Source organism: Nerophis ophidion, linkage group LG17 (genome assembly GCF_033978795.1).
Source record: "Nerophis ophidion isolate RoL-2023_Sa linkage group LG17, RoL_Noph_v1.0, whole genome shotgun sequence".
In the NCBI taxonomy this organism is placed as follows: Eukaryota; Metazoa; Chordata; class Actinopteri; order Syngnathiformes; family Syngnathidae; genus Nerophis; species Nerophis ophidion.
Window position 1 is genome coordinate 2311893 of NC_084627.1, and position 25477 is coordinate 2337369.

At 38.1% G+C, this 25477-nt stretch overlaps 1 protein-coding gene across 2 annotated transcripts in view; it reads left to right on the plus strand.

The window, feature by feature from the left end:
• Positions 1–25477, plus strand: part of unc5cb (unc-5 netrin receptor Cb) — a 446958-nt gene that overhangs the window by 381821 nt on the left and 39660 nt on the right. The window contains exon 8 of one of the 2 annotated variants that reach the window (XM_061875702.1): positions 16241–16297. The exons of the other annotated variant lie outside the window; for it this stretch is intronic. Coding sequence (XP_061731686.1) covers positions 16241–16297 — 57 coding nt within the window. The remainder of the gene's footprint in view (positions 1–16240; positions 16298–25477) is intronic. 2 annotated transcript variants of the gene reach the window in all.

Here is a 25477-nt window from a genome sequence, read left to right on the forward strand (position 1 = left end):
CCATAGTGGATCCAACATAATAGTGAGAGTCCAGTCCGTTGTGGATCTAACATAATAGTGAGAGAGTCCAGTCCGTTGTGGCTCTAACATAATAGCGTAAGAGTCCAGTCCATAGTGGAGCTACCATAATAGTGAGAGTCCAGTCCATAGTGGACCTAACATAATAGTGAGAGAGTCCAGTCCATAGTGGATCTAACATAATAGTGAGAGTCCAGTCCATAGCAGATCTAACATAATAGTGAGAGTCCAGTCCATAGTGGATCTAACATAATAGTGAGAGTCCAGTCCATAGTGGATCTAACATAATGCTGTGAGAGTCCAGTCCATAGTGGATCTAACATAATAGTGTGAGTCCATTCCATATCGGATCTAACATAATAGTGAGAGTACAGTCCATTATGGATCTAACATAATAGTGAGCGAGTCCAGTCCGTTGTGGATCTAACATAATAGTGAGAGAGTCCAGTCCACAATGGATCTAACATAATAGTGAGAGAGTTCAGTCCATAGTGGATCTAACATAATAGTGTGAGAGTCCAGTCCATAGTGGATCTAACATAATAGTGTGAGAGTCCAGTCCATAGTGGATCTAACATAATAGTGTGAGAGTCCAGTCCATAGTGGATCTAACATAATAGTGTGAGAGTCCAGTCCATAGTGGATCTAACATAATAGTGTGAGAGTCCAGTCCATAGTGGATCTAACATAATAGTGAGAGTCCAGTCCATAGTGGATCTAACATAATAGTGTGAGAGTCCAGTTCATAGTGGATCCAACATAATAGTGAGAGTCCAGTCCATAGTGGATCTAACATAATAGTGAGAGAGTTCAGTCCATAGTGGATCTAACATAAAAGTGTGAGAGTCCAGTCCATAGTGGATCAAACATAAGAGTGTGAGTCCAGTCCATAGTGGATCTAACATAATAGTGTGAGAGTCCAGTCCATAGTGGATCTTACATAATAGTTTGAGAGTCCAGTCCATTGTGGATCTAACATAATAGTGTGAGAGTCCAGTCCATAGTGGATCTAACATAATAGTGAGGGTCCAGTCCATAGTGGATCTAACATAATAGTGTGAGAGTCCAGTCCATAGTGGATCTAACATAATAGTGTGAGAGTCCAGTCCATAGTGGATCTAACATAATAGTGAGAGTCAAGTCCATAGTGGATCTAACATAACAGTGTGAGAGTCCAGTCCATAGTAGATCTAATATAATAGCGAGAGTCCACTCCATAGTGGATCTAACATAATAGTGTGAGAGTCCAGTCCATAGTGGATCTAACATAATAGTGGGAGAGTCCAGTCCATAGTGGATCCAACATAATAGTGAGAGTCCAGTCCATAGTAGATCTAACATAATAGTGAGAGAGTTCAGTCCATAGTGGATCTAACATAAGAGTGTGAGTCCAGTCCATAGTGGATCTAACATAATAGTGTGAGAGTCCAGTCCATAGTGGATCTAACATAATAGTGTGAGAGTCCAGTCCATTGTGGATCTAACATAATAGTGTGAGAGTCCAGTCCATAGTGGATCCAACATAATAGTGAGAGTCCAGTCCATAGTGGATCTAACATAATAGTGAGAGTCCAGTCCATAGTGGATCTAACATAATAGTGTGAGAGTCCAGTCCATAGTGGATCTAACATAATAGTGAGAGTCCAGTCCATAGTGGATCTAACATAATATTGTGGGAGTCCAGTCCATTGTGGCTCTAATATAATAGTGTGAGAGTCCAGTCCATAGTGGATCTAACATAATAGTGAGAGTCCAGTCCATAGTGGATCTAACATAATAGTGTGAGTCTAGTCCACTTTCTTGTTCTTGTCAAAAGTCTAGCAGCCGCATTTTGTACCAACTGTAATCTTTTAATGCTAGACATGGGGAGACATGAAACTAATAGGTTTACAATAATAGAGACGAGACGTAACAAAGGCATGAGTAATGATCTCAGTGTCGCTGGTGGACAAAACGGAACAAATTTTAGCGATATTACAAAGATGAAAGAAGGCCGTTTTAGTAACACAGAAGAGTCAGATGTAGGAAGTCTCCTCTTCCTGCCTGCACGTTTCTAACATTTTGACCGTCTCGCGCGTTGATATCTCTCAGAAAAAGAAAAAAAAAAAGCGCCCTCGTGAGAGCAGCTTTCACAGATCAGCGAGGCGGACTCGTCTCCGTATCCATCTCCGTGTTGTTTTTTCCCCGAGCCCGACGCTCGCGACGTGACATTTCCTTGACATCGATTTGGACAGCAATGGCGGCAAGGTCAAACGCTTCAATGCTATCACATACCAGAGAGAGAGAGAAACATACCTTTACCTTTTCATGAGGTTATTTCTACAAACCCCGTTTCCATATGAGTTGGGAAATTGTGTTAGATGTAAATATAAACAGAATACAATGATTTGTAAATCATTTTCAACCCATATTCAGTTGAATATGCTACAAAGACAACATATTTGATGATCAAACTGATAAACATTTTATTTTTGCAGATAATCATTAACTTTAGAATTTGATGCCAGCAACACGTGACAAAGAAGTTGGGAAAGGTGGCAATAAATACTGATAAAGTTGAGGAATGCTCATCAAACCCTTATTTGGAACATCCCACAGGTGTGCAGGCTAATTGGGAACAGGTGGGTGCCATTATTGGGTATAAAAACAGCTTCCCAAAAAATGCTCAGTCTTTCACAAGAAAGGATGGGGCGAGGTACACCCCTTTGTGCACAACTGCGTGAGCAAATAGTCAAACAGTTTAAGAACAACGTTTCTCAAAGTGCAATTGCAAGAAATTTAGGGATTTCAACATCTACGGTCCATAATATCATCAAAAGGTTCAGAGAATCTGGAGAAATCACTCCACGTAAGCGGCATGGCCGGAAACCAACATTGAAAGACCGTGACCTTCGATCCCTCAGACGGCACTGTATCAAAAACCGACATCAATCTCTAAAGGATATCACCACATGGGCTCAGGAACACTTCAGAAAACCACTGTCACTAAATACAGTTGGTCGCTACATCTGTAAGTACAAGTTAAAGCTCTACTATGCAAAGCGAAAGCCATTTATCAACAACATCCAGAAATGCCGCCGGCTTCTCTGGGCCCGAGATCATCTAAGATGGACTGATGCAAAGTGGAAAAGTGTTTTGTGGTCTGACGAGTCCACATTTTAAATTATTTTTGGAAATATTCGACATCGTGTCATCCGGACCAAAGGGGAAGCGAACCATCCAGACTGTTATCACCGCAAAGTTCAAAAGCCAGCATCTGTGATGGTATGGGGGTGCATTAGTGCCCAAGGCATGGGTAACTTACACATCTGTGAAGGCACCATTAATGCTGAAAGGTACATACAGGTTTTGGAACAACATATGCTGCCATCTAAGCGCCGTCTTTTTCATGGACGCCCCTGCTTTTTTCAGCAAGACAATGCCAAGCCACATTCAGCACGTGGTCTGACGAGTCGACATTTCAAATAATATTTGGAAACTGTGGACGTGGTGTCCTCTGGAACAAGGAGGAAAATAACCATCCGGATTGTTATAGGCGCAAAGTTCAATGCCAGCATCTGTGATGGTATGGGGGTGTATTAGTTCCCAAGGCATGGGTAACTTACACATCTGTGAAGGCACCATTAATGCTGAATGGTCCATACAGGTTTTGGAGCAACATATGTTGTCATCCAAGCAACGTTATCATGGACGCCCCTGCTTATTTCAGCAAGACAATGCCAAGCCACGTGTTACAACAGCGTTGTTTCATAGTAAGAGTGCGGGTACTTTCCTGGCCCGCCTGCAGTCAAGACCTGTCTACCATGGAAAATGTGTGGCGCATTATGAAGCGTAAAATACGACAGCAGAGACCCCGGACTGTTGAACGACTGAAGCTCTACATAAAACAAGAATGGGAAAGAATTCCACTTTCAAAGCTTCAACAATTAGTTTCTTCAGTTCCCAAACGTTTGTTGAGTGTTGTTAAAAGAAAAGGTGATGTAACACAGTGGTGAACATGCCCTTTCCCAACTACTTTGGCACATGTTGCAGCCAGGAAATTTTAAGTTAATTATTATTTGCAAAAAAAAAAACTAAGTTTATGAGTTTGAACATCAAATATCTTGTCTTTGTGGTGCATTCAACTGAATATGGGTTGAAAAGGATTTGCAAATCATTGTATTCCGTTTATATTTACGTCCAACACAATTTCCCAACTCATATGGAAACGGGGTTTGTATAAGAATACATTTGTAGGCCAAATACGCGCCATACGTTTTATGTCTTAGTAATATTTTTTATACCGAAAACTATATTGCAAGAATGAAGAAACAAGTCTGAATCGGAATCAAATCGATTAGATTCATGAGGCGTCGCTAGATTCCCTTTGTTTCATCTTTATCCCGCCACTTTACTGCCACCTACGGCCCTGGAGTGGAACAGCATGGTTAAAGAGGTCTGGCATATGAGTGGAAGCAAAGGATGAAATGAGTTGAAGTAGAAAGAAGTGTGTAAGATGGATTGAAAGTGTGTGTCTATGAATGAGTCGGCCTGATTACGTGAAGAAGTCATGCTCATCTTTCACCTCATGGATTGTGCTGCCTGCCTGCTTTGTTGATGTAGATCAGGGGTCACCAACGTGGGTTAGGTAGCCCGTAAGGACCAGATGAGTCGCCCGCTGGCCTGTTCTAAAAATAGCTCAAATAGCAGCACTTACCAGTGAGCTGCCTCTATTTTTTAAATTGTATTTATTTACTAGCAAGCTGGTCTCGTTTTGTTCGACATTTTTAATTCTAAGCGAGACAAAACTCAAATAGAATTTGAAAATCCTAAGAAAATATTTTAAAGACTTGGTCTTCACTTGTTTAGATAAATGCACTATTTTTTTTTACTTTGCTTCTTATAACTTTCAGAAAGACAATTTTAGAGAAAAAATACAACCTTAGAAATGATTTTAGGATTTTTAACCATTTTACGTTTTAAATTCCTTCCTCTTCTTTCCTGACAATTTAAATCAATGTTCAATTACATTTTTTTTTTATTGTAAAGTATGATAAATACATTTTAATTAAATTTTTCATTTTAGCTTCTGTTTTTTCGACGAAGAATATTTGTGAAATATTTCTTCAAACTTATGATTAAAATTCACAAAAAATATTCTGGAAAATCTAGAACATCTGTAGAATCAATCAATCAATGTTTACTTATATAGCCCTAAATCACTAGTGTCTCAAAGGGCTGCACAAACCACTACGACATCCTCGGTAGGCCCACATAAGGGCAAGGAAAAACTCACACCCAGTGGGACGTCGGTGACAATGATGACTATGAGAACCTTGGAGAGGAGGAAAGCAATGGACGTCGAGCGGGTCTAACATGATACTGTGAAAGTTCAATCCATAATGGATCAAATTTAAAACTTATTTCAAAGTCTTTTGAATTTATTTAAAACAATTTTGTTCTGAAAAATCTACAATAAATAATGGTTTGTCTTTGTTAGAAATATAGCTTGGTCCAATTTGTTATATATTCTAACAAAGTGCAGATTGGATTTTAACCTATTTAAAACATGTCATCAAAATTCTAAAATTAATCTTAATTAGGAAAAATTACTAATGATGCGATGAGGTGGCGACTTGTCCAAGGTGTACCCTGCCTTCTGCCCCCCGCAACCCCGAAAGGGAATAAGCGGTAGAAAATGGATGGATGGATGGATACTAATGATGTTCCATTAATTTTGTATTTTTTTTTTTCAAAAAGTTTCGAATTAGCTAGTTTTTCTTTTCATATTTTTCAATTGAATTTTGAATTTTAAAGAGTCGAAAATTGTAGATAAACTCTGTTTCATAATTAAATTTTCATTTTTTTCGTGTTTTCTCTTCTTTTCAACCTATTAATTAAGTGTTTTTTCATCATTTATTCTCTACAAAAAACCTTCCGTAAAAGGAAAAAAAATGTATGAAGGACAGAAATATAATTTTATATATATATATATATATATATATATATATATATATATATATCCATCCATCCATCCATCCATTTCCTACCGCTTATTCCCTTTCGGGGTCGCGGGGGGCGCTGGCGCCTATCTCAGCTACAATCGGGCGGAAGGCGGGGTACACCCTGGACAAGTCGCCATCTTATACATATATATGTATATTAAAGGTAGATTGAGCAAATTGGCTATTTCTGGCAATTTATTTAAGTGTGTATCAAACTGGTAGCCCTTCGCATTAATCAGTACCCAAGAAGTATCTCTTGGTTCCAAAAAGGTTGGTGACCCCTGATGTAGAGGGACTACAACTCCCTCCTCCATCTTGTCCCCTCTTTTTTTAAACAGAATACAATGATTTCAAAAAAATGTTCAACTTATATTCAATTGCAAAGACAAGATATTTAATGTTCCCACTGAGACACAACATTTTTTTTTGGCAAATAATCATTAACTTAGAATTTAATGGCAGCAAAAAATTGTCACAGGGGTATTATTTACCACTGTGTTACATGGCCTTTTCTTTTATCAACACTCAGTAAACGTTTGGGAACTGAGGAGACACATTTTTGAAGCTTTTCAGGTGGGATTATTTCCCATTCTTGCTTGATGTACAGCTTAAGTTGTTCAACAGTGCCACACATTTTCAATGGGAGACAGGTCTGGACTACAGGCAGGCCAGTCTAGTACCCGCACTCTTTTGCTACAAAGTAGAATGTGGCTTGGCATTGTCTTGCTGAAATAAGCAGGGGCGTCCATGAAAAAGACGTATGTTGCTCCAAAACCTTAATGGTGCCTTCACAGATGTGTAAGTTACCCATGCCTTGGGCACTAATGCACCCCCATACCATCACAGATACTGGCTTTTCAACTTTGCGCCTAGAACAATCCGGATGGTTCTTTTCCTCTTTGTTCCGGCGGACACGACGTCCGCAGTTTTGCACACTTTTCCACTTTGCATCAGTCCATCTTAGCTGAGATCGGGCCCAGCGACGCCGGCAGCGTTTCTGGGTGTTGTTGATAAATGGCTTTCGCTTCGCATAGTAGAGTTTCAGTTAACACTTTAGTATGTGGAACATGTTCACCATTAATTAGTTGCTTATTAAAGTAACAAAGACTTAATTTAGAGTTATTTGGACACTAGGGGAACCTATAAGGGTTAGGATTGGGGTTACGTTACAGTTAGGGTTGGACTTAGGGTTAGGTTTAAGGTTAGGGTTAGGCTTAAAGAAAAATAATTTGGTTAGAGTTAGGGCTAAGGGTTGGGTTGGGGCGATAGAAAAGACTGAAGAAGGGTGTGCACGGTCCGTCTATGGTCCAACAGGCTCGCACTCACGTCTCGTTAAGGCCCTCCTGATGTCTGGTCCCCAGTTTGTTTGTGTGTCAACGTCAGACCTAGGAAAACCCACAAGACAGAGCGCGAGCCATGAGTGGACCAGAGGCACAGGCGGGTTATGGTTGGGGTTGAGGTTCGGGTTAGGGTTGGGGTTGGGTATAGGGTTAGGGTTGGGGTTAGGCATAAAGAAAAAGAGTTGGTTAGGGTTAAGGCTAATAGTTGGGGTGGGGCGATAGAAAGGAGTGAAAGAAGCAGATAAGAAGGGTGTGCACGGTTTGTGTATGGTCCAACGGGCTCGCACTCACGTCTCGTTAAGGCCCCCCCGGATGTCACGTCTCGTTAAGGCCCCCCCGGATGTGTGGTCCCCAGTTTGTTTGTGTTTCAACGGCCGACCCAGGAGGGCCCGCAAGACAGAGCGCGAGATGTGAGTGGACTAGAAGCACAGGCGGGTTAGGGTTGGGGTTAGGGTTAGGATTATGGTTAGTAATAGTAATACCAAAAATTCTGAGGTTATTGAGGGAAAACTTTTAGTTGGAGGCTTATTGGTTGTATAATAAGGCCATGCAGAATAAGTATTCAATAATGACTAATTAAGAGTCAATATGTTACTAATTTACATGTTAATAAGCAACTAATTATGTGGTCCACATACTAAAGTGTTACCAAATTATAACTTTCACTTACAGATGTAGCGACCAACTGTAGTTCCTGACAGTGCTTTTCTGAAGTGTTTCTGAGCCCATGTGGTGATATCCTTTACACGCCGATGCCGCTTTTTGATGCAGTACCACCTGAGGGATCCAAGGTCCGTAATATCATGGCTTACGTGCAGGGATTTCTCCAGATTCTCTGAACCTTTTGATGATATTACGGACCGTAGATGGTGAGATCCTTAAATTCCTCGCAATAGCTGGTCGAGAAATGTTGTTCTTAAACTGTTGGACAATTTGCTCGCGCATTTGTTGACAAAGTGGTGACCCTCGCCCTGTCCTCGTTTGTGAATGACTGAGCATTAAATGGAAGCTGCTTTTATACCCAATCATGGCACTCACCTGTTCCCAATCAGCCTGTTCACCTGTGGGATGTTCCAAATAAGTGACGAGCATTCCCCAACTTTTCTCAGTCTTTTTTGCCACTCGTGCCTGCTTTGTTTGAAAACATGTTTCTGGCATCAAATTCCAAATGAGCTAATATTTGCAAAAAATTACAAAGTTTACCAGTTCGAACATTAAATGTATTGTTTATGCAGTCTATGCTCAGTCTGTTTTGCCACTTGTGCCAGCTTTTTGGAAACATGTTGCTGTCATCAAACTCCAAATGAGCTAATATTTGCAAAAAAAATAACATTTACCAGTTTGAACATTAAATATCTTGTTTTTGGAGTCTATTCTCTGTCTTTTTTGCCACTTTTTCCAGCTTTTTTGAAACATGTTGCAGGCAACAAATTCCAAATGGGCTAATATTTGCAAAAAATAACGTTTACCAGTTTGAACATTAAATATCTTGTTTTTGGAGTCTATTCTCAGTCTTTTTAGCCACTTTTGCCAGCTTTTTTGAAACATGTTGCAGGCAACAAATTCCAAATGGGCTAATATTTTACAAAAATAACAACGTTTACCAGTTCGAACATTAAGTATCTTGTCTTTGCCGTCTACTCTCAGTCTTTTTTGCCACTTGTGCCAGCTTTTTTGAAACATGTTTCCGGCATCAAACTCCAAATGAGCTAATATTTGCTAAAAAATAACAAAGTTTACCAGTTCCAACATTAAATATCTTGTTTTTGGAGTCTATTCTCACTCTTTTTTGCCACTTTTTCCAGCTTTTTCAAAACATGTTGCAGGCAACAAATTCCAAATGGGCTAATATTTTTTAAAAATAACAAAGTTTACCAGTTCCAACATTAAATATCTTGTCTTTGCCGTCTACTCAGTCTTTTTTGCCACTTTTGCCAGCTTTTTTGAAACATGTTTCCGGCATCAAACTCCAAATGAGCTAATATTTTCTAAAAAATAAAAAAGTTTACCAGTTCGAACATTAAATATCTTATTTTTGGAGTCTATTCTCAGTCTTTTTTGACACTTTTTCCAGCTTCTTTGAAACATGTTGCAGGCAACAAATTCCAAATGAGCTAATATTTGCAAAAAATAACAAAGTTTACCAGTTCCAACATTAAATATCTTATTTTTGGAGTCTATTCTCAGTCTTTTTTGCCACTTTTGCCAGATTTTTTGAAACATGTTTCCGGCATCAAACTCCAAATGAGCTAATATTTGCAAAAAAATAACGTTTTAGTTCGAACATTAAATATCTAGTTTTTGGAGTCTATTCTCAGTCTTTTTTGCCACTTTTTCCAGCTTTTTCAAAACATGTTGCAGGCAACAAATTCCAAATGGGCTAATATTTTTAAAAAATAACGTTTACCAGTTCGAACATTAAATATCTTGTCTTTGCCGTCTACTCAGTCTTTTTAGCCACTTTTTTGCCAGCTTTTTTGAAACATGTTTCCGGCATCAAACTCCAAATGAGCTAATATTTGCAAAAAAATAACAAAGTTTACCAGTTCGAACATTAAATATCTTGTTTTTGGAGTCTATTCTCAGTTTTTTTTTGCCATTTTTGCCAGCTTCTTTGAAACATGTTGCAGGCAACAAATTCCAAATGGGCTAATATTTTTAAAAAATAACAACGTTTACCAGTTCGAACATTAAATATCTTGTCTTTGCAGTCTACTCAGTCTTTTTTGCCTCTTTTTTTGCCAGCTTTTTTGAAACATGTTTCCGGCATCGAACTCCAAATGAGCTAATATTTGCAAAAAAATAACAAAGTTTACCAGTTCGAACATTAAATATCTTGTCTTTGCCGTCTACTCAGTCTTTATTGCCACTTTTGCCAACTTTTTTGAAACATGTTTCTGGCATCAAACTCCAAATGAACTAATATTTGTAAAGAATAACAAAGTTTACCAGTTAAAACATTAAATATATTGTCTATGCAGTCTATTCTCAGTCTTTTTTGCCACTTTTTCCAGCTTTTTTGAAACATGTTTCGGTCATCAAACTCCAAATGAGCTAATATTTCCAAAAAAATAACAAAGTTTACCAGTTCCAACATTAAATATCTTGTCTTTGCCGTCTACTCAGTCTTTTTTGACACTTTTGCCAGCTTTTTGGAAACATGTTGCTGTCATCAAACTCCAAATGAGCTAATATTTGCAAAAAAAAATAACATTTACCAGTTTGAACATTAAATATCCTGTTTTTGGAGTCTATTCTCCGTCTTTTTTGCCACTTTTTCCAGCTTTTTTGAAACATTTTGCAGGCAACAAATTCCAAACGGGTTAATATTTAAAAAAAAAAAACAATGTTTACCAGTTAAAACATTAAATATATTGTCTATGCAGTATATTCTCGGTCTTTTTTGCCACTTGTGCCAGCTTTTGTGAAACACGTTGCTGCCATCAAATTCCGAATGAGCTAATATTTGCTAAAAAATATAGCAAAGTTTACCAGTTCCAACATTAAATATCTTGTTTTTGGAGTCTATTCTCAGTCTTTTTTGCCAGATTTTTTGAAACATGTTTCCGGCATCAAACTCCAAATGAGCTAATATTTGGTAAAAAATAACAAAGTTTACCAGTTCCAACATTAAATATATTGTCTATGCAGTCTATTCTCAGTCTTTTTTGCCACTTTTTCCAGCTTTTTCAAAACATGTTGCAGGCAACAAATTCCAAATGGGCTAATATTTTTAAAAAATAACAACGTTTACCAGTTCGAACATTAAATATCTTGTCTTTGCCGTCTACTCAGTCTTTTTTGCCTCTTTTTTTGCCAGCTTTTTTTAAACATGTTTCTGGCATCAAACTCCAAATGAGCTAATATTTGCTAAAAAAAATAACAAAGTTTACCAGTTCCAACATTAAATATCTTGTTTTTGGAGTCTATTCTCCGTCTTTTTTGCCACTTGTGCCAGCTTTTGTGAAACACGTTGCTGTCATCAAATTCCAAATGGGCTAATATTTGCTAAAAAAAATAACAAAGTTTACCAGTTCCAACATTAAATATCTTGTTTTTGGAGTCTATTCTCAGTCTTTTTTGCCACTTTTGCCAGCTTTTTTGAAACATGTTTCCGGCATCAAACTCCAAATAAGCTAATATTCGCAAAAAAAATGACGTTTACCAGTTCAAACATTAAATATCTTGTTTTTGGAGTCTATTTTCCGGCCTTTTTGCCACTTTTGCCAGCTTTTTTGAAACATATTGCAGGCAACAAATTCCAAATGGGCTAATATTTGCAAAAAATAACAACGTTTACCAGTTCGAACATTAAATATCTTGTCTTTGCCGTCTACTCAGTCTTTTTGCCACTTTTGCCAGCTTTTTGGAAACATGTTGCTGTCATCAAACTCCAAATGAGCTAATATTTGCAAAAAAAATAACATTTACCAGTTTTAACATTAAATATCTTGTTTTTGGAGTCTATTCTCTGTCTTTTTTACCACTTTTTCCAGCTTTTTTGAAACATGTTGCAGGCAACAAATTCCAAATAAGCTAATATTTGCAAAAAAATAACAAAGTTTACCAGTTCCAACATTAAATATCTTGTCTTTGCCATCTACTCAGTCTTTTTGCCACTTTTGCCAGCTTTTTGGAAACATGTTGCTGTCATCAAACTCCAAATGAGCTAATATTTGCCAAAAAAAATAACATTTACCAGTTTGAACATTAAATATCTTGTTTTTGGAGTCTATTCTCCGTCTTTTTTGCCACTTTTTCCAGCTTTTTTGAAACATGTTGCAGGCAACAAATTACAAATAAGCTAATATTTGCAAAAAAATAACAAAGTTTACCAGTTCCAACATTAAATATCTTGTCTTTGCCATCTTCTCAGTCTTTTTTGCCACTTTTGCCAGCTTTTTGGAAACATGTTGCTGTCATCAAACTCCAAATGAGCTAATATTTGCCAAAAAAAATAACATTTACCAGTTTTAACATTAAATATCTTGTTTTTGGAGTCTATTCTCCGTCTTTTTTGCCACTTTTTCCAGCTTTTTTGAAACATTTTGCAGGCAACAAATTCCAAATGGGCTAATATTTGCAAAAAATAACGTTTACCAGTTTGAACATTAAATATCTCGTTTTTGGAGTCTATTCTCCGTCTTTTTTGCCACTTTTTCCAGCTTTTTTGAAACATGTTGCAGGCAACAAATTCCAAATAAGCTAATATTTGCAAAAAAATAACAAAGTTTACCAGTTCCAACATTAAATATCTTGTCTTTGCCATCTACTTAGTCTTTTTTGCCACTTTTGCCAGCTTTTTGGAAACATGTTGCTGTCATCAAACTCCAAATGAGCTAATATTTGCAAAAAAAAATAACATTTACCAGTTTGAACATTAAATATCTTGTTTTTGGAGTCTATTCTCCGTCTTTTTTGCCACTTTTTCCAGCTTTTTTGAAACATGTTGCTGGCATCAAACTCCGAATGAGCTAATATTTGTAAAGAATAACAAAGTTTACCAGTTAAAACATTAAATATATTGTCTATGCAGTCTATTCTCAGTCTTTTTTGCCACTTTTTCCAGCTTTTTCGAAACATGTTTCCGTCATCAAACTCCAAATGAGCTAATATTTGCAAAAAAATAACAAAGTTTACCAGTTCCAACATTAAATATCTTGTCTTTGCCGTCTACTCAGTCTTTTTTGACACTTTTGCCAGCTTTTTGGAAACATGTTGCTGGCATCAAACTCCAAATGAGCTAATATTTGCAAAAAATAACAAAGTTTACCAGTTAAAACATTAAATATATTGTCTATGCAGTCTATTCTCAGTCTTTTTTGCCACTTGTGCCAGCTTTTTGGAAACATGTTGCTGGCATCAAACTCCAAATGAGCTAATATTTGCAAAAAAAATGACGTTTACCAGTTCGAACATTAAATATCTTGTTTTTGGAGTCTATTCTCAGTTTTTTTTGCCATTTTTGCCAGCTTCTTTGAAACATGTTGCAGGCAACAAATTCCAAATGGGCTAATATCTTGTTTTTTTCTCAGTCTTTTTTCCATTTTTGCCAGCTTCTTTGAAACATGTTGCAGGCAAAAAAAATCCAAATGGGCTAATATTTTTAAAAAATAACAACGTTTACCAGTTCGAACATTAAATATCTTGTCTTTGCCGTCTACTCAGTCTTTTTTGACACTTTTTTTGCCAGCTTTTTTGAAACATGTTTCCGGCATCAAACTCCAAATGAGCTAATATTTGCAAAAAAATAATAAAGTTTACCAGTTCCAACATTAAATATCTTGTTTTTGGAGTCTATTCTCCGTCTTTTTTGCCACTTTTGCCAGCTTTTTTGAAACATGTTGCAGGCAACAAATTCCAAATGGGCTAATATTTGCAAAAAATAACAACGTTTACCAGTTCGAACATTAAATATCTTGTCTTTGCCGTCTACTCAGTCTTTTTTGCCACTTTTGCCAGCTTTTTTGAAACATGTTTCCGGCATCAAACTCCAAATGAGCTAATATTTTTTAAAAATACAACGTTTACCAGTTCGAACATTAAATATCTTGTCTTTGCCGTCTACTCAGTCTTTTTTGCCTCTTTTTTTGCCAGCTTTTTTGAAACATGTTTCCGGCATCAAACTCCAAATGAGCTAATATTTGCACAAAAATAACGTTTACCAGTTTGAACATTAAATATCTTGTTTTTGGAGTCTATTCTCAGTTTTTTTTGCCATTTTTGCCAGCTTCTTTGAAACATGTTGCAGGCAACAAATTCCAAATGAGCTAATATTTGCAAAAAAATAACAAAGTTTACCAGTTCCAACATTAAATATCTTGTTTTTGGAGTCTATTCTCAGTCTTTTTTGCCACTTTTTCCAGCTTTTTCAAAACATGTTGCAGGCAACAAATTCCAAATGGGCTAATATTTTTATAAAATAACAAAGTTTAAATATCTTGTCTTTGCCATCTACTCAGTCGTTTTTGACACTTTTGCCAGCTTATTTGAAACATGTTGCTGGCATCAAACTCCAAATGAGCTAATATTTGTATAAAATAACAAAGTTTACCAGTTAAAACATTAAATATATTGTCTATGCAGTCTATTCTCAGTCTTTTTTGCCACTTGTGCCAGCTTTTGTGAAACACGTTGCTGCCATCAAATTCCAAATAAGCTAATATTTGCAAAAAATTAACAAAGTTTACCAGTTCCAACATTAAATATCTTGTCTTTGCCGTCTACTCAGTCTTTTTTGACACTTTTGCCAGCTTTTTTGAAACATGTTTTTTTTTTAGTTCGAACATTAAATATCTAGTTTTTGGAGTCTATTCTCAGTCTTTTTTGCCACTTTTTCCAGCTTTTTCAAAACATGTTGCAGGGAACAAATTCCAAATGGGCTAATATTTTTAAAAAATAACAACGTTTACCAGTTCGAACATTAAATATCTTGTCTTTGCCGTCTACTCAGTCTTTTTTGCCACTTTTTTTGCCAGCTTTTTTGGAAACATGTTTCCGGCATCAAACTCCAAATGAGCTAATATTTGCAAAAAAATAACAAAGTTTACCAGTTCCAACATTAAATATCTTGTTTTTGGAGTCTATTCTCAGTCTTTTTTGCCACTTTTTCCAGCTTTTTCAAAACATGTTGCAGGCAACAAATTCCAAATGGGCTAATATATGCAAAAAATAACAACGTTTACCAGTTCGAACATTAAATATCTTGTCTTTGCCGTCTACTCAGTCTTTTTTGACACTTTTTTTGCCAGCTTTTCTGAAACATGTTTCCGGCATCAAACTCCAAATGAGCTAATATTTGCAAAAAAATAACAACGTTTACCAGTTCGAACATTAAATATCTTGTCTTTGCCGTCTACTCAGTCTTTTTTGCCACTTGTGCCAGCTTTTTTGAAACATGTTGCTGGCATCAAACTCCCAAATCGGCTAATATTTGCAAAAAATAACGTTTACCAGTTTGAACATTAAATATCTTGTTTTTGGAGTCTATTCTCAGTCTTTTTTGCCACTTTTTCCAGCTTTTTCAAAACATGTTGCAGGCAACAAATTCCAAATGAGCTAATATTTGCAAAAAAATAACAAAATTTACCAGTTCCAACATTAAATATCTTGTCTTTGCCGTCTACTCAGTCTTTTTTGACACTTTTGCCAGCTTTTTTGAAACATACTGCAGGCCTCAAACTCCAAATGAGCTAATATTTGCACAAAAATAACGTTTACCAGTTAAAACATTAAATATATTGTTTATGCAGTCTATTCTCAGTCTTTTTTGCCACTTTTGCTGCCATCAAATTCCAAATGAGCTAATATTTGCTCAAAAAATAACAAAGTTTACCAGTTCCAACATTAAATATCTTGTCTTTGCCGTCCATTCAATGGAATAAAAGTTGAAAAGGATTAGCAAATCTTTTAATTCTAATTTTATTTACAATTTACACAACCTGCCAACCTCACTGGTTTTGGGTTTTGCACAAGCCGTGTTTTAACACCAAACACAACAACCTGCACGTTCTTCCGGAAGTTTCCTAACCCAACCTTCTGTCGCCTTCACGTCGCTCTCCCTCGCCGCCAAAGTCTTCCGGCGCTCTCCTCCCCCTCACCTGCCCCGCTTCAGTACTAACGGCGGCACTCTAAGCCGGCCTGATGGATGGCGTCACTCCCTCGGCGTTGCCGCCGCTCTTCCCTCATCCGTCTCTCTCGACGCGCACTTTGGAGTGGAGGGAGGCTCCAAATCAAGAAGGATGTCTCCCCCCCGCGTCATTACTCCTACTCATGAGTTTGTTGCTGTCTCATTTGTTGCGTTTGTTTTTCTGTTGGCTTAAATTTGATTTCCATCATTGCTCTCTCCCACTGTGTTCCCCCTCGCCCTCCTCCGCTCACCCCCTCCCTCTCTCCAAGGTTCCTTTTATCAGAAGTCATCTGAGGCTAAAGACAAGCTTGAGTTGGCAAATACATGTGAGTTATTTTATTTACTTTCATTTCTTTTTCCTCCCCATTATTCATCATTATCCGTCTTCTCCGGTTCGTTGGCCATGCCAGACATTCGCTTCCTTCCCGCGATTACTTACTTTTTAAATACAAGGGACGTTGTATTTCTTCCCAATACATAACAATGGGTGTACTTTAGAGTAGTCAGTGTACAACAGGGCTCACCAACCTTTTTGCAACCAAGAGATACTTCTTGGGTACTGATTAATGCGAAAGGGCTACCAGTTTGATACACACTTAAATAAATTGCCAGAAATAGCCAATTTGCTCATTTTACCTTTAATAAATAAATAAATAAATATATATATATATATATATATATATATATATATATATATATTGCCAATTTGATCATTTTACCTTTAATAAATGAATATATATATATATATATATATATATATATATATATATATATATATATATATATATATATATATATATATTCATTTATTAAAGGTAAAATGAGCAAATTGGCTATTTCTGGCAATTTATTTAAGTGTGTATCAAACTAGTAGCCCTTTCGCATTAATCAGTACCCAAGAAGTATCTCTTGGTTGCAAAAAGGTTGGTAACCCCTGTTGTACACTGACTACTCTAAAGTACACCCATTGTTATGTATTGGGAAGAAATACAACGTACCTTTTGGGAGGCGCGGTATTTAAAAAGTAAGTAATCGCGGGAAGTAAGCGAATGTCTGGCATGACAGAAATACCCATTTTTATATATATATATATATATATATATATATATATATATATATATATATATATATAAAAATGGGTATTTCTGTCCGTCATTCTGTCGTACATTTTTTTCCCTTTTAGCGGTATAGCTCGGTTGGTAGAGTGGCCGTGCCAGCAACTTGAGCGTTTGCAGGTTCGATTCCCGCTTCCGCCATCCTAGCCACTGCCGTTGTGTCCTTGGGCAAGACAGTTGACCCACCTGCTCCCAGTGCCACCCACACTGGTTTGAATGTAACTTAGATATTGGGTTTCACTATGTAAAAGCGCTTTGAGTCACTAGAGAAAAAGCGCTATATAAATATAATTCACTTCAATTCACTTCACGGAAGGTTTTTTTGTAGAGCAGGGGTAGGGAACCTATGGCTCGGGAGCCAGATGTGGCTCTTTTGATGACTGCATCTGGCTCTCAGGTAAATTTGAGCTGACTCTGCTTAACACGATAAATAATGAATAATTCCACTTGTAATCAGTGTTAAAAAATGATGTTCAAAATATAAAACATCATCGTGCATTTTTAATCCATCCGTCCGTTTTCTACCGCACCTGTTCAAGAAGTTGCGTTGATGGTAAGAAGTTATTTATTTATTATTGGTTAGTGTGGGGCTTGCCCTCCTGGGGGTTCTTCAGACCACCAAGAACCGACACGAGAGCCTGTTTCAGGGTTACAATATTGTTTTATTTTTCAATAAATCCCTCAGTTGCTTTCCAGCAATTGTCTTTTTCTCTTTCGTTCTGGCTCGCGCTCTGGCTCCAGCACCAACCCCGTCTCTCCTCCTGGCTGCTGCTTTTAACATAGCGACAGGTGATTAGGTAACAAGGCCCGCAGGCCACGCCCCCGCCACAGTTAGCTTCAGAATAACAATGTTATTACAAAGAATAAGAGACCTATTATACTCTAAAAATTTTAGTCTTACTTAAAAATGCACGCGTTTCTTACACACACTTATTTCATATGTTGACCAGAGGGGGATCACTTCAAATTTGTACACACACTTGTTATTTCATACGTTGAGCATTTCAATTTTTTACATACTCTTGTAATTTCATATGTTGACCAGAGGGGGCGTATTTCAATTTCTTACACACAGTTATTTCATATATTGAACAGAGGGGGATCACTTCAAATTTGTACATACACTTGTTATTTCATACATTGAACAGAGGGGGATCACTTCCGATTTGCACACACACTTGTTATTTCATATGTTGAACAGAGGAGGAGCCCTTCAAATTTGTACACACACTTGTTATTTCATACATTGAACTGAGGGGGAGCACTTCAAATTTCTTACACACACTTGTTATTTCATATGTTGAACAGAGGGGGAGCCCTTCAAATTTGTACACACACTTGTTATTTCATACATTGAACAGAGGGGGAGCACTTCAAATTTCTTACACACACTTGTTATTTCATATGTTGAACAGAGGGGGAGCCCTTCAAATGTGTACACACACTTGTTATTTCATACATTGAACAGAGGGGGAGCACTTCAAATTTCTTACACACACTTGTTATTTCATATGTTGACCAGAGGGGGAGCACATACATTTTTTAGACTTATTATTTCATATGATGACCAGAGGAGTAGCACTTCAAATTTCTTACACACACTTGTTATTTTATATGTTGAACAGAGTTGGATCACTTCATATTTGTACACACACTTGTTATTTCATATGTTGACCAGAGGAGGAGCACTTCAAATTTTTTACACACACTTATTATTTCATATCTTGACCAGAGGGGAGCACTTAATTTTTTTACACTTGTTATTTCATATGATGACCAGAGGAGTAGCACTTAAAATTTCTTACACACACTTGTTATTTCATACGTTGAACAGAGGGGGATCACTTCCAATTCTTACACACGCTTGTTATTTCATATGTTGAACAGAGGGGAAGCCCTTCAAATTTGTACACACACTTGTTATTTCATACATTGAACAGAGGGGGAGCACTTCAAATTTCTTACACACACTTGTTATTTCATATGTTTAACAGAGGGGGAGCCCTTCAAATTTGTACACACACTTGTTATTTCATACATTGAACAGAGGGGGAGCACTTCGGATTTCTTACACACACTTGTTATTTCATATGTTGAACAGAGGGGGAGCCCTTCAAATTTGTACACACACTTGTTACTTCATACATTGAACAGAGGGGGAGCACTTCAAATTTCTTACACACACTTGTTATTTCATATGTTGACCAGAGGAAGAGCAATTCAAATTTCTTACACACACTTGTTATTTCATATCTTGACCAGAGGGAGAGCACTTACATTTTTTACACTTGTTATTTCATATGATGACCAGAGGAGTAGCACTTCAAATTTCTTACACACACTTGTTTTTTTTATATGTTGAACAGAGTTGGATCACTTCATATTTGTACACACACTTGTTATTTCATATGTTGACCAGAGGAGCAGCACTTCAAATTTCTTACAAACACTTATTATTTCATATCTTGACCAGAGGGGGAGCACTTAAATTTTTTATACTTGTTATTTCATATGATGACCAGAGGAGTAGCACTTCAAATTTCTTACACACACTTGTTATTTCATATGTTGAACAGAGGGAGAGCACTTCAAATTTGTACAAACACTTGTTATTTCACACATTGAACAGAGGGGGATCACTTCCAATTTGTACACGCACTTGTTATTTCATATGTTGAACCGAAGGGGAGCACTTCAAATTTCTTACACACACTTGTTATTTCATATGTTGAACAGAGGGGGAGCACTTCAAATTTTTTACACACACTTGTTATTTCATATGTTGAACAGAGGGGGAGCCCTTCAAATTTGTATACACACTTGTTATTTCATACATTGACCAGAGGAAGAGCAATTCAAATTTCTTACACACACTTGTTATTTCATATGTTGAACAGAGGGGGAGCCCTTCAAATTTGTACACACACTTGTTATTTCATACATTGAACAGAGGGGGAGCATTTCAAATTTCTTACACACACTTGTTATTTCATATGTTGAACAGAGGGGGAGCCCTTCAAATTTGTACACAAACGTGTTATTTCATACATTGAACAGAGAGGGAGCACTTCCATTTCTTGCACACACTTGTTATTTCATATGTTGACCAGAGGAAGAGCAATTCAAATTTCTTACACACACTTGTTATTTCATATCTTGACCAGAGGGGGAGCACTTACATTTTTTACACTTGTTATTTCATATGATGACCAGAGGAGTAGCACTTCAAATTTCTTACACACACTTGTTATTTCATATGTTGAACCGAGTTGGATCACTTCATATTTGTACACACACTTGTTATTTCATATGTTGACTATAGGGGGGAGCACTTTTAAAACCGACACACAATCAATTTGAAAAATCCCTCCTTTTTGCACCACCAGGGGGTGCAAATGAGACATTCTCTATTAGATGCAATGGCTTTCCGTATCGGGACCACGCTTTATGTCTTAACTTGTTCACACCTCCTCATATGGAAGCTACTTTTCCTCCTTGATGTCTCAAGTTCCCACACACACACACGACATGCCTAACAATAATAATCCCTTTCATTTCCACGGCGTGTAACTCTGCAGCTCCCCAACAATGGCTGCTGTTCAAAGGCATGTATTAATCTAAGTGATACATTTTAATGCGCACACTTAGCAGGTTGCCGCCTTTATCATCAAAGCGCGGCGGCGAGATTGTCGTCGCACACGTTAAATAACTGCGGGGAAGCTCGCCAGACGGAGCGCGCTGAAATGACATTCTCCGGCTTTCATCACTCGTCTGTGGCGTCCCCGTCTGTGCCGGCGGAAGGATTAGAGCCCCTATGAGGGAGTACACGCTGTAAGAAAGTATATAAATCCCACTTTTGCACATGAGCGAATGATTCTGCTAATCGTGGTGTGTTCGTGCCGCGGCGGTCATGCTGCATTTCACCTCGGCGGCGGCGTGATGTACTTTGCTCTGCCTTTTGCACGGCCTTTCTTCCCCTTTATCCTCCTTTTGTGCAGGCGCACTCGCACATGGAGAGTCCTCCTTCCCTTACAGGCCCGCCAGACCTCATAGCGCTACACAGCAAATGCTGCCATCTAGTGGACAACCTGCGTGCAACATGACGCCGTGCACTAAAGCAGGGGTCGACGTCCCCAAAATGTTAAAGGCCTACTGAAATACGATTTTCTTATTCAAACGGCGATGTGTCATACTTGATCATTTCGCGATATTGCCATATTTTTGCCGAAAGGATTTAGTAGAGAACATCGACGATAAAGTTCGCAACTTTTGGCCGCTAATGAAAAAGCCTTGCCTGTACCGGAAGTAGCAGACGATGTGCGCGTGACGTCACGGATTGTGGAGCTCCTCACATCCGAACATTGTTTATAATGTGAGCCACCAACAGTAAGAGCAATTCGGACCGAGAAAGCGACAATTTCTCCATTAATTTGAGCGAGGATGAAAGATTCGTGGATGAGGAAATTTAGAGTGAAGGACTAGAAAGAAAAAAAAAAGTAGAGGGCAGTGAGAGCAATTCAGATGTTTTTAGACACATTTACTTAGGGGTGTAACGGTACACAAAAATTTCGGTTCGGTACGTACCTCGGTTTAGAGGTCACGGTTCGGTTCATTTTCGGTACTGTAAGAAATCAACGAAATATACATTTTTTGTTTTTTTATTTACCAAATTTGGAAACAATGGCTTTACCCTTTTAACATTGGGAACACTATAATAATTCTGCCCACGTTAATCCACAATAAACTGCCTCAAGTTTTTGCTTTGATTAAATAAAATGAAAAAAACCTCTCTTCTACATGTAAAAAGTGCAACATTAAACAGTTTCCATTGAAACTGTTTAATGTCAACTCATCATGCTTAATTTATTACAGCATTTGGGAAAAGCCTGTAGTTGACTTTTATTATGGAAATGTATTTTTATCAACATGTGATAGCAGGGACCCTGCTATTCAAAACTAGGTTGCTACATTACGTATGATTCATGTAACTATAGCTGAAAAATAGTACAATTGCAATAGGAGAGACTATTCATCCCTAAACACAATGGAGTTCAATGAAATAACAGACAGACAGGGCTTTGCTGCCCCTAAAACACGCACACACGCACACACACGCACACACACACACACACACACACACTCACTCACACACACAGAAAAATGAGCTAACGTTACGCTAAAAGCTAATTAGCCTGCATCTCAAGCCTATACTGTGAGCGAGCTGAGCTGCAGTTTAAGTTTCTAGAAGGTCAACGGGCTCATAGTGATGTTTGTAATAGTTGTGACCGGGAAGCGTTTAGTATAATTTGGGTAGAGTCCGCTCCTCCCCTGCTAGACGAATATCTGCTCGCCGCTAAAGCATTGACTACATCGTTCTGAAGTCTGAATACGCACTGCTGATTGGCTTTGTATGTAACCAATCAGATGGTTGTGTGGGCGGGACAATGAGGCAGAGACAGAGGCAGAAAGCAGAGCAGCTTGTGAAGACTTCTGCTTCCGAACTTGTTCAATACGCCTGCGTGCCGAACCCGAAACGGTTCGATACAAATTCACGTACCGTTACACCCCTACTTTTACTAGAATAATTCTGGAAAATCCCTTATCTGCTATTGTGTTGCAAGTGTTTTAGTGAGATTAAATAGTACCTGAAGTCGGAGGGGTGTGGCCACGGGTGTGTTGACGCCAGAGTCTCTAAGGGCAGTCAAGGCAGCTGCAGGAGGACGCAGGCTCCGCTGATGTCTCCGGTAAGAGGCGACTTATTACCACAATTTTTTCACTGAAAACGGCCGGTTGACATGTAGTCGGGATCCATGTTCGCTTGACCGCTCTGATCCATAGTAAAGTTTCATCTTCGGGAATTTTAAACAAGGAAACACCGGCTGTGTTATTGTGGCTAAAGGCCAAAAGCTTCCCACCTCCATCTTTCTACTTTGACTTCTCCATTATTAATTGAACAAATTGCAAAAGATTCAGCAACACAGATGTCCAGAATACTGTGTAATTATGCGATTAAAGCAGACTACTTATAGCTTGGATCGGGCTGGAAAATATTGTCCGCTACAACCCAAGACGTCAGACGCACGCGTCATCATACCGCGACGTTTTCAACACGACACTTCGCCGGGAAATTTAAAATTGCAATTTGGTAAACTAAAAAGGCCGTATTGGCATGTGTTGCAATGTTAATATTTCATCATTGATATATAAACTATCAGACTGCGTGGTCGGTAGTAATGGCTTTCAGTAGGCCTTTAAAAGAGCTGTATTGGACGGAAAATAAAAAACATGAAAAATAAAATCTGTCTGGAGCCGCCAAAAATCAAGTGAAGTGAATTATATTTGTATAGCGCTTTTCTCAAGTGACTCAAGGCGCTTTTACATAGTGAAGCGTATTTCCTTGAATTGCCGCCGGGGTGCTTTTAAATTCAAAACCTCTTCTCACTCCGGCGTTTACCAAAGGCATGCTGTAAATTTAGGCCTGCGCTTATACATTTGAGTGTGATGTAAGGATACCATCATGAAAAGCACATTTAATAAAAAAAACTTTACTATGGTCTTACCTTTACTTATAAATGAAGTCCATGCGCAGCTCCTTCAGATCAAAAGCATCGATAACTTGTTTATAGAAGTCTTCCTTATCTTTCTTCAGTTTTAAAAGTCTCTGTCTCGATGGAGATCTTCCTTTATTACCTCCTGCTTCGATTGAAAGTCCAGTTTAGAAAACTGTTTTATTTTAGATATGTAATCCTCCATGTTAAAAGTGCAAGGGAGAGGAAAAAATAAACACACACTGCTCACTCTCGCTGCTTGTTGTCACTTCTTCTGCAGCCGAGTAGTCGCAAGAAGGATCACTAGCGCCCTCTACCACCAGGAGGCGGGAGTCATTTAATGACTCATATTTGACACACGCAGCTACGGTATATTAATAAAACATAGCTGCTTACTGTTCTTTTTAGCATATTCAATAGTTTGGACCTTAAATCCTACTGAATAGCTCTTAATCTTCTTCCCTTTATGCGATTTCAAGTTATTGAAATCAGCCTCCTCCATTTTGAAAATGATGACAGGTGAAGTGTCACTCGTGACGTGACGAGTTTGACCCGGAGGAAATTCTAGGCATATGCTAATTAATTTGCGAAACAAGTTTGACCCGGCGGAAATTCTAGGCAGGCGCATACTATATACCCGGCGGCAAATCAAGGAAATACAGTATATAAGTTACATTTAAACCAGTGTGGGTGGCACTGGGAGCAGGTAGGTAAAAGTGTCTTGCCCAAGGACACAACGGCAGTGACTAGGAAGGCGGAAGCGGGGATCGAACGCTAGTCAAAAATGACAGAAGTGCTCTGCTTTTTTAAGGACCTACTGCAAAAATGCTTGCCAAAGAGCTTCAATATGACAGGAGTGTTTTGCTGTTTTTAAGGCCGTACTGCAAAAATGCTTGTCAAAGATCCTCTATATGAGTGGAGTACGCTCTGCTGCTTTCTACGTCTTACCGCAATAACGCTAGTCATAGATCCTGCAGGCGACTCCAAACACGCTAGCCAAAGATCTTCTATATGTCTGGCGAGCACTGATGTTTTTAATGACCTGCAAAAATGCGAGCCAACGATCCTTTATAAAACAAGTTAAAGATCCTTTATAAGGGTGGAGTAGTGTTCTTCTGTTTTAAATGTTATGCGGCAATAACGCCAGTTAAAGATCCTATATTTTACTGGAGAGCGCTGCTGTAATCAGGCCGACTGCAAACACCCTGGCCAAAGATCCTCTCCGTGACTTGAGCGAGCTACTGTTTTTAAGCACAAAGATCCTGTAAATGACAGGAGCAATCTGATGCTTAAGTAATACAAAAATATGTGTCAAAGATCCTTTATAAGACAAGATAAAGATCTTCTACATGAGTGCAGTTGTGCTCTTCTGTTTTAAAAATCTTATGCCTCAATAACGCCTATCAAAGATCCTCTATTTGACTGGAGAGCGCTGCTGTATTTAGGCCGACTGCAAACACGCTGGTCAAAGATCCTCTATATGACATGAGCGAGCTACTGTTTTCAAGCACAAATATCCTGTAAATTTTAGGAGCACTCTGCCGCTTAATTAATACAAAAATGTGAGTCCAAGAGCCTTGAGCGAGCTACTGTTTTTAAGCACAAAGATCCTGTAAATGACAGGAGCATTTTGCTGCTTAAGTAATACAAAAATGTGAGTCAAAGATCCTCTACATAACAATTTAAAGATCTTCTATATGAGGGCAGTAGTGCTTTTCTGTTTTAAAAATCTTATGCTGCAATAACCCCAGTCAAAGATCCTCTATTTGACTGGAGAGTGCTGCTGTATTTAGGCCGACTGCAAACACGCTGGCTAAAGATCCTCTATATGATATGAGCAAGC